Source organism: Sarcophilus harrisii, chromosome 6, assembly GCF_902635505.1.
Source record: "Sarcophilus harrisii chromosome 6, mSarHar1.11, whole genome shotgun sequence".
Taxonomy (NCBI): domain Eukaryota; kingdom Metazoa; phylum Chordata; class Mammalia; order Dasyuromorphia; family Dasyuridae; genus Sarcophilus; species Sarcophilus harrisii.
The window spans coordinates 15,289,204-15,299,578 of NC_045431.1; the positions used below are offsets into that span (position 1 = coordinate 15,289,204).

The 10,375-nt window shown below is 33.9% G+C and overlaps 1 protein-coding gene across 1 annotated transcript in view; it reads left to right on the forward strand.

The window, feature by feature from the left end:
• ZCCHC4 (zinc finger CCHC-type containing 4) overlaps window positions 1–10,016 on the forward strand; it is a 49,237-nt gene extending 39,221 nt beyond the window's left edge. The window contains exons 11-13 of the mRNA XM_003773341.4: window positions 214–265; window positions 1,914–2,058; window positions 9,539–10,016. Coding sequence (XP_003773389.1) covers window positions 214–265; window positions 1,914–2,058; window positions 9,539–9,674 — 333 coding nt within the window. The 3' untranslated portion in view covers window positions 9,675–10,016. The remainder of the gene's footprint in view (window positions 1–213; window positions 266–1,913; window positions 2,059–9,538) is intronic.
• The last annotated feature ends 359 nt before the right edge of the window (window positions 10,017–10,375 follow it).

A 10,375-nucleotide genomic window follows, 5' to 3' on the forward strand; every position in this document is an offset into this window, starting at 1 on the left:
ACTTATAAAATATAATACATGTTATTGTTAAAATCATTGTTCAGTCAGTCAGTGAACAAGCATATATTTCATTGTAAATCATAGGGAAATTAAGAATATGGAATAAATAAAGATGACATTATATTTTTATGAGATTTATTTTGATTTCCATTTATATATGAGTTGTTATACACCAACTAAATAACATACTTTTGAAAAAATTATTTTTGGTAGGATGGCAGGAGGTGGAAGCATTGCCTTCTTTGCAAAAAATGTGTCAAGCCCTGTAAGTACTGGAGAATATTTTTTCTTTCTGAGATTATAATTATATTTAACTTGCTATTTATCTAGTAATAACTTTTAAAATTCACTTGAAAAAATTAAAATTAAATAAATCAGCTTCTTTTGGTTGTTTCTAGAGTATGAAATTTTCTAATAGTTTATCAAAACTAAGTTTAATAAACATTTTAGACCGAGCCCAAGGTAATGTTTTGTTTTGTAAAAACATAAATTTATACTTTAATATATTTAACATGTATTGGTCTTCCTGCCATCTAGGGGAGGGGATGGGGAGAAGGAGGGGAAAAATTGGAACAAAAGGTTGGCAATTGTCAATGCTGTAAAATTATCCATGCATATAACTTGTAAATAAAAAACTATTAAAAATTTAAAAAATAAAATAAATTAAATTAAAGCTGAATATCCAATCCAAAAGAAGAAGAAGAAGAAGAAGAATTTAACAGGCTTGATGCATTTTTTAAAATGTTAGTGTATTGCTTCATTTTGACAGTACATTGATTTTGTTGTACGGAGGGTTGGTGAAGGAAAGAGAACCCCATGATTTTGTGAGAGAACTTCTGCAGTGAAAAATCTACACTGTCACTGATTGGCTACTTCTTGGAAACTTAGAGCTTTAGAGCTTGACAGACTGAGAGATTGAGTTTCTTGCCCATAATCACATAGCTTGAATGAGTTAGTTGAGCCGAGATCTTTCCAAATTAGACCAGCTCTGTGCCTCCCCAGTCTACCACTTTTCTTAACAGAAAAATAAGTACCTTAGGAGCTTGAAGGACCCTGTTATTTTCCATTATTGTGGTGAAAACCAAAGGAACAGTTTCCTTAGTTTTTTTTTTTAAATTTCTTATTCTTATTTTCTTTTTTGTTGCAAATTAAGCAATTGCAAATGTTTGAATGTACAAAGAATTGGAGAGAGTAATGTATATAGAATTGAACATCTGCACAGATTTGTTTAATAGAGGGAGAGAGATAATAATTATATGTTATATATAATAATAACATGTAACATTACATGTTATAAGTAATATATAATAATTATAATCCACCTCTGCATGTAATTTAACAAGATGATAAAAAATTGTTCTTTATATTTATATTCCCTTTTTTCTTCTGTGCATTAAAAAATACTGTAATGATACCATATTTTGCTTATCTGTAATTTCCCATCAAATAGTAGTCTTTCTTTTTAATAGGCATATGTATATGACATATGTGTCTATAGTATATGTGTATACATGTATGTGTATATATATCCACATGTACATGTGTGTGTATGCTTCATTGCCTACATTTTACAAAATCAACACAACTGATTATTTTCAGTAGGACGTTTACTTTCATTTTCATTGGTAGGATTGCATTTGGATTATTTAACAGCCTTTTAGTGTCCCTTGTGACTAATGGTACTTTGGAGGGAATATTGCTGGCTTGGTTATATACATGCATTATGGTCACATGGCATGATAAAGCCAGGTTATTTACATGGGACTCTAATCTATAACTTCAGCACTAATACTTTCAGGGAAAAAATGACCCAGTCATCATGTTGCTTTAAGTAAGTTATCTTAATGTCTGTTAAAATTCAACAGTGTACTAAATTAGAATTGTATTCTAAAAATCTAATTCTTGTTTTGCAGCTTGGATTCACTGCAGCATTTGCAATTACTGTGCACTTCCAAATCATTCATGTGCAGGTGCTAAAGATGGTTGCTTTATATGTGGTGAAGCAGATCACAAACGTACTAAGTGTCCTAATTTCTCTGCATCTAAAAGACCTAACAGGTTAGTTGAATTATTTGAATTATTCTGCTTATTAGAAAAAATCATGATTTGCTTACTTTTCTCAAATAATTTTGAAAGGATAGCCAAAAAGTTATTCTGTGGTCAAGAAATTTAGACATGTTAAATCAGCTGTTTCTTTAATTATTTATAAGATGTGAAATATTTTCTCCTAAAGTATGTTTGTTCTTTCTATAGTTTTCCTTCTATTCCCTTCACATCCACTGCCCACAGAATGCCTCTCCTCTCTCTTCTCCCTACCTTCATTTGCAAATAAGTTTTAACAGTGGGATATTAAAGCAATGATAATAAGCTATTTAGAAAAAATTTTTATCATTTCAGATATTAAATTGACATCTTAATTTCTAGAAACATGCAATGTTTTAAGACCTTAGAATTTATGTTATTCACTCACCCTTAATCAAGGTTTCTTAAGATATTCACAGCAGAATTGACTTTGAACACTCTCTGATTATCAATATCAAACAGGGAGATGTTTCTATCTAAATATCTTTATTCCTATTGAGAACACCATCATTCTTCTAGACTCCCTGATGTGTAACCTCAGTTTATACTCGGCAGCCTCCATTCCTAGTTCTCACTTTTCACTCATTTTAATCTTCCTTTCTATTACATCAACACAGAATCATAACTAGAATTGACAGAATCCTTAGAGGTCATCTCAGTTTACAGATTAGTCAACCGAGGCCCAAGGAGATTGCCTGACTTACCCTTTTGTCACACAGGTCATAATTGCTGCAGGATAACTCAACAAAATCACATTAGAATATTTTGCTTTTGAACCTCTTTAAAAAGAAAATGCACATTCTGTTGTCTGGACAGTTTAAACATAGTCTTGCATGAAGGCAGATTGTCTAGACTTTACCTTTTGAGTTTTTTCCAACTCGGTGATTTTCTTAGGCAACAGGATGCTGGAAAATTTTTTATACATCTATCTATATAAACAAATTTTCGTTCTTTGTTGTTTTTTGTAAATCATTCTATTTCTCCGAATTTCTTTCCAGGTGGCCTGTTTGATGATAGTGCATAGCACTTTAATTGAGGGACATCATTTAGTAGCTCAGATTACTCAATTTTATTCATTGTTGGAGATTTCATCATCTCAGTATGATATAAAGAATTAATCCTGTGGGAAGTGACATGCTTGAATAAGTCTAAAATAGTACTTTATTTTTTTTCTCCCTGAAGATTCCTGCTTATGCTATTGTTCTCAATTAACCCTAAGTATTGCTTTCAGTGTATTTTAATTATAATGAAATTACAATGCCTTTTTCATACTAGGAGTTTAATATATATTTCTTGACTTGAGTTTTATTGATTTCTAGGCTAAAACAAGAAGTGATTATTTCTGAAACATTTTTTTAAAGATTCCATAATTCTAGCAAGAACTTTCAAGCCTTTTTACTATGAATATAAACTTAGACTATTTTAAAAGCAAACACATTTTTACAGCTCCTAATTTCTTTTGTGATGAAGTGGAGACTGACTCCCTCTTGTGGTTATCTAACTAATTTTTAAAATTTATCCAAAAATCATAAAATTTGAAAGAGAAAATAGATTGATTCTCAGGACATGTGAAAAAAGTTGATTGTACGAGCTTATTCATTGTCTTATTTTTCTATAATATTTATAGGCTTTATTGTTTTATCATTAGTAAAGGTCTGATAGCCATTTACTAGATATATTTTAAAAATAAAATGTTCAGCTTTTGTTTGTTGTTATCTTAAATTTTATATCTAAAGATAACACTGAGATTTGGTTTTTTTCCAGGGTATTACTGAGTTTGCTAAGTCATTTTTTTTTTTTTAAACTAAATCTTTACTTTGTAATTAGGAAATTGTCCCATATCTGTTTTATGGGGGAAAAGTTAAGCAAAATATGGTTATATAACTGGCATATTAAAAACTTAAAATTCCATTTTTTTTCCTCTTGAACTGTACTATAAAATGTAAATATGAGGAAATATATAGGAGAGTTGTTAAAACTCTGGACTTATCAGAATTACAGATGACAAAAAGAAGAAGTACTAGCTATCACTAAGTAAGTCAGGCTCTAAAAAAAATTGACATATAAGCATTAGAGTGACTCTAATAAGATGAAATTCAAGAAGAATAAGTAGGAAGCCTTGTACATGAGCATACATACAGAAATCAAATTAACAAGTATATGATGGGTTAGATGTGGTTAGACAGCAGTTTATCTGAAATAAATAAATAAATAGGGGTTTCAGTGCTTGGTATATGCAATATTAGTCACCAGTATGATGTGGTACCCAAAAGACCCAGTTGAATCTTGGGCTTCATTTTATATAATTGCTAGGGATAAGAAATGATAGTTCTACAAATTCTATTCTTGTCTGATTTCATTTGGAATATTGTATTCAGTTGTAGGCATTCTGGTTTAAGAAGGGTATTAATAAACTGGGGAGTTAATAAGACAGCTAGGATGAGGAAGGGCATTGAATCCGTGCCATATGAGGATCGCTTGAAAGAACTGCAGGTTTTTAGCCTGGAGAGAAGACGTAGGGGACCATGAAAGCAGTGTATGAGGATTTGAAAGGCTGTCATGAGGAGGAAGAATCAGACTTGTTCTCTGTAGCCCCAGAGGACAGAATCAGAAGAAATGAATATAAATTGCAAAGAGGCAAAGTTAGGTTTCATGTGGAGATGGGTCAGAGCTGTCCAGAAGCTAAGGGGCTGCCTGTCGTGACACATGTTAGGGCTCCCTTCTTATAGTTTCTAAGTAGGGACTAATTCTGTGAAGTGTGCAAACCCCCAGATTTCCTTGAGAATTAGTAAATTTTAGAACTGGAGCAGAATCACTGATAGGATTGTCACCCACAGTCACTTGGAGATAACATTGACCTATAAAAGTTTAAGAAAAACTAATGTTGAAAACTTGGGTGATCCGAGTCACAAATCCCCAAGTCCCTCATTAGAATAAGAACACCTCTCTTCCTTGCATTTGAAGTTGTCTATAGCATGGACTATATGTCTTCAAATACTTTCTTGTCCCTAATAATGGTGTAGAATCAGTCCTAGGACAATCTTACTGGATATCAGATACATATATCCTGTCAAATGTATCTTTTGATTAAGAAAAACTAGTGTTTTAAATAAATGGTTCTTTTGTTTTCTTTTTTAAAGTTAAATGGTAACCTTTTAATCCAGTGGTGTCACTATTAGCCCTATACAAGTTATATCCAACATCAGTTGTTTATGGGAGCGCACAACACAAAATGAAAACCAGCTGTGTTGTGCAGTTTGACAATGTACTTGACTCGTTCTTTTTTAAAAAATAATAACAGCTTTTTTTTTTTCAAAATATATGCAAAGTTACTTTTCAACATTTACTTCTACAAACCTTGTGTTTCAAAATTTTCTCCCTTCCCCCTACCTTCCTCCCTTAGATAGTAAGTAATCCAATATATATTAAACAGGTATAATTCTTCTAAACATATTTCCACATTTATCGTGCTGCACAAGAAAAATCAAAAGAGAAAAATTGAGAAAGGAAAAAAAACAAGCAAAAAAAAAATGAAAATACTATGTTGTGATCCATACTCAATCCCCATAATCCTCTCTGTGGGTACAGATGGCTCCATAACAGTATCATTGGTACTGGCCTGAATCACTATTGAAAAGATCCACGCCCATCAGGATTGATCATCGTAGAGTCTTGTTGTTGCTGTGTATAATGATCTCCTTATTCTGCTCATTTCACTCAGCATCAGTTCATGTAAGTCTCTCCAGGCCTCTCAGAAATCATCCTGCTGGTCATTTCTTACAGAACAATAATATTCCATAACCTTCATATACCATAACTTATTCAGCCATTCTCCAGTTGATGGGAATCCATCCAGTTCCAGTTTGTGGCCACTACAAAGAGGGCTGCCACAAACATTCTTTCAAAACAGGTCCCTTTCCCTTCTTTAAGATCTCTTTGGGATAAAGGCCCCATAGAGACACTGCTGAGTCAAAGGGTATGCACAGTTTGATAGGCCTTTGAACCATTCTTCTGAACAGATAGATGACTTGTCCCAAACCCAGATCCTTTAAACCTTACCACATTATTCACTAGCTTCCAGAACATTTACTGAGAAAAGCAATGTTTTTAATAAATGTTGCTATGATTTCTAAACTAAAAGGAAAGGAAAGCTCTCAAAATATAAAGATCTATTGGAAGAAATTAAAACCACTTAGAAACAGGGTGAAGTATAAAACTCTGCTGTTCTTTTGTCTGCAAGGAGAAATCTGCAGATATTTTCAGTGATCTCCCAGAAGATAAGCTACAACCCAATGTCTACATCCAATGACAAAACACAATCTTTTATCTACCTTTTAGAACATTAGACCCAAAAGAACAAGAGTGTCACAGGCCTGCCTCTGTTGGAACTCCCCAGAGAGAGAATGAGAATGGTAATAATAATAATAAAATAATATCCACTGACATAATCCTTTAAAATTGCAAAACTTTTCTTGGTTATTGTTCAGTCATTTCTAACTCTCTATGACTCCATTGGGGTTTTCTTGACAAAGGCAGTGGAGTGGCTTGCCATTTCTTATTCCTACCCATTTTACAGTAAGGAAACTGAGACAGAGGATGAAATGATTTGCCCAAGATCACATAGCCAGGAAGTGTTTGAGGGTGTATTTGAACTCATTCCAGACTTGGTGTTCTATCCACAGTGCCACCCAAATGTTTTTTAGTCTAGCCAGATAGGCTAAATGTCTGGAAATACTTAGCCAAATGGACCAAAAATTCTAGCAAGTATATTTAAACATCCCAGACAGCCCATCTTCCATTCACTTACTACTTCTTTGCCTCCTGGAAAGTAAATAGAGGCAGACAAAAAAGCATGGCAGTGGAATAATGGTGAGAGTTTAGCTCTCCAATATTAAAAATAGACTCTTTCCCCCTTAGGATGATCATTGCTGTGGAAAATAAATATGTAGAAAAGGAAAGTGCCAGTGCCCTGGATACATTGTGTAATACACAGTGTTGGCCTTGGAGTCAACTAACAACAGAAAAAGAAAATGTTTTAGGATAAAAATTTCTAAGCTTAAAAAAGCTTTCGAACACAGTAACCTGTTTTTAAAAGTCTGGTAGGACAACTCTCAGACTGGCTGAGACACAAGGAAAAGATTATGACTAATGTTGGAGAGTATGTGGGAAAACTGGGACACTGATGCAGTGCTGGTGGAACTGTGAACGGGTCCAACCATTCTGGAGAGCAGTTTGGAACTATGCCTAAAGACTATTAAATTGTGCATACCCTTTGATCCAGCAGCATATCTACTAAGCCCAAAGAGAATTTAAAGGAGGAAAAGGGACCCACATGTGCAAAGATGTTTGTGGCAGCCCTTTTTATAGTGGCAAGGAACTGCAAACTGAGTGGATGCCCATCAGCTGGGGAATCGCTGAATAAATTATGGTCTATGGAAGGTTATATTCTGTAAGAAATGACCAGCAGAATGATTTCAGAGAAGCCTGGGGAGACTTAGATGAACTGATGCTGAGTGAAATGATCAGGACCAGGAGATCCTTGTACACAGCCACAAGTAGATTATACAGTGATCAATTCTGCTGGACATGGATCTTTCCAACAGTGATTCAGGCCAGTTCCAATGATCTTGTGATGAAGAGAACCATCTATACCCAGAGAGAGGACTATGGGAACTGAGTATAGATCGCAACATAACATTCTCACTCTTTTTGTTCTTTGCTTGCATTTTACTTTCTTTTTTCATTTTTTTGCTTTTTGATTTGATTTTTCTTGTGCAGCATGATAATTGTATAAATGTTTGACTATATTGGATTTTTCAGATATTTTTACCATATTTAACATATATTGGATTTCTTGTCATCTGGGGAGGAGTTGGAGGGAAAGGGGGAAGATATTAGAACACAAGGTATTATTGCAAAGGTCAGTGTTAAAAAATCCTTGCGTATGTTTTGAAAATAAAAAACTTCAATAAAAAATATTCATTTAAAAAAATAGAAATCTGGTAGAACATTGCAGCACAGCAGTGAAAAGCCCCCATATTTTCCTAAATATCTGTAACATCTTATCAGAGCAGAAAACATTGGCCTGCCCAATATTTAGGGTCCCTCTCCCAAACAGTTAGTAACAGTGGTCTTCATTAGTATTTTTTTGAGAGAATCATTCAGATTTTGGGAACAGGCAGAAGGTTGAAATTTATAAAATTTTGTATCAACAAAAATAAACTATTATTTCTTAGGTAGTTTTAAAGTAAAAGATGATGCCTCCTTTCTATATTTTTTCATTTTGTTCTTTTTCTCTCACTTACCTTCTATCATTGACCTAGACTCTTTCGATCAAAAGCAAGTAACTTCTAAGAATGATGGAAAAACCACAGTAAGGAGAGAAAGGCATCAGATACAGAGCTGAGTTGGAGTAACCGACAAGTCTGTGAAGTCTTTAAATACACTTGGGCCATTGATGGAGGTGTTATCACATTTGATATGTCAAGAGAAAGCTTTGCCTCTGATATCGTGGGACTTGCTGTGTTTTGTGAAGAAATGAATCCACTTCTTTTTATAGAGAATAACTATGGGAAGTGGACATGACTCTTAGGCTGGGCTAGCGACAGATCCTTAGGCATACAAGTTTCTTCCAAAATATGATAAGCTGCAAAGTTCTTTTGTATGGAATTTTTCTTAGCCACTAATTGGCTCATGTACATCAATCAGGAAACATTTATTAAGTGCCTACTATTTGCCAGATACTATAAAGAGAAGTAAAAGGAAGTCCCTGTCTTCAAAAGGCTAACCATCTTTTGTCACTTTGAAGGAGGTCACACTGAAAGGTTCGATGTTCTCTACTGTAGTTTCATATTCTTATCGGGCTTAACTCTTCTTTAGATCATTGAGATCCATCATTCATTGCTTTAAACTAATTGCAAGCTTGCAAGAGACAGTGATCATGTATTTTATACATTCCGTGTAGCATTTGTCAGAGTTGTTGGATTTAATAAGGAATGGAAAATTAACTAGAGAGCTTATAAAATGGGCCCTTCAATTGTCATCCCCATCTGTTATGCTTTTACATTTTTTTTTCACCCTGATAACTTTCCAAGTCTTAGTCCTTTTTCTAGAAAATGTAATTCAATGATTTGAAGATTGAAGTGCTGAGCTGAGCAGTATGGGTGTTAAGAAATAGTTTTTCATTGGCCTGTCTGTTTAACTCTGTGCTGTTTGTCCTGGATAGACTGATCTGAATCACTGGTAACCATCTTTCAAAGAAATTTGTTTTCCCAAACAACGTTTTGCTTGCTCAGGCCTCTAACTCCTTGTTATTACTATTTTATGGGCTTATATTGTACAGAAAATTCTTTCAACTCTTGTACTTGCTTATTTGGTTAGCTGGTTAATTGGATGGCAACGTATTTGTAATTTACTGTGCTTTTTCTATAACATAATTTAACACCTTGTTTTGCAGGGCTGTCAGGAAACAGAAGCAAAAAAAAAGTAACAAGATGAAAATGGAGACCACTAAAGGACAATCTATGAATCATGCAATTGTTACAAGGAAAAAGAAAAAGAAGAAAAGAGGACATCAACATCCTTGCTCCTAAATGTCCAGTGACCTGAGAATAAGATTTACAGCTTAACCTTTGGAGCCATTTTTGGAAAGTGCTATACTGGACTTACATTCTGTTACTTTCAGAGATGTGCACCTTCCGAAAGTAAATATTGTCAGGCAGGGGGCTCTCCCTGGTGGAGGTGTTCTTATCCTTTTTGGGGTAAGGGTCCCCTTTTGGGGAGCTGCTCAAGTCTGAATCCATTTTCAGAATGATGCTTTTAAATGCATAAGAGTCCATAAAAGAAGCTGATGACATAGTTATCAATTTTTTTTTTTTAAGTTCACAGACTTCTGGTTAAGAATGCTCATCTAGTAAAGAGCCATGTTGAACCTGTTTGGAACCCAGATTCTTTCTTTGATTGGGTTGTTCTCTTGATCACTTTACTACTAAAACTCTCAGTACTTGAAGCCCATTTACTCTGTAGATTCTAAATAAGGTTGAATATTAAAGCCTATAATGTTTTGTCTACAATGACCATTAAAATTAATAAGATTTTGAAATAGTGATGTCTTCTCCCCCCCCCCCCACAAATTTTAACCCGAGTATTGAACAATAACAACAATGCACTTAAATCTTCCTTGAAAAGTACAATGAGCATATATCATTATTTTCAGATGGTATCTAATATGATTCATTATTTTGAAAGAGCTCTAAAAATGTAAAGATTCAAGTAGTTACCTACTTTTTAAAAG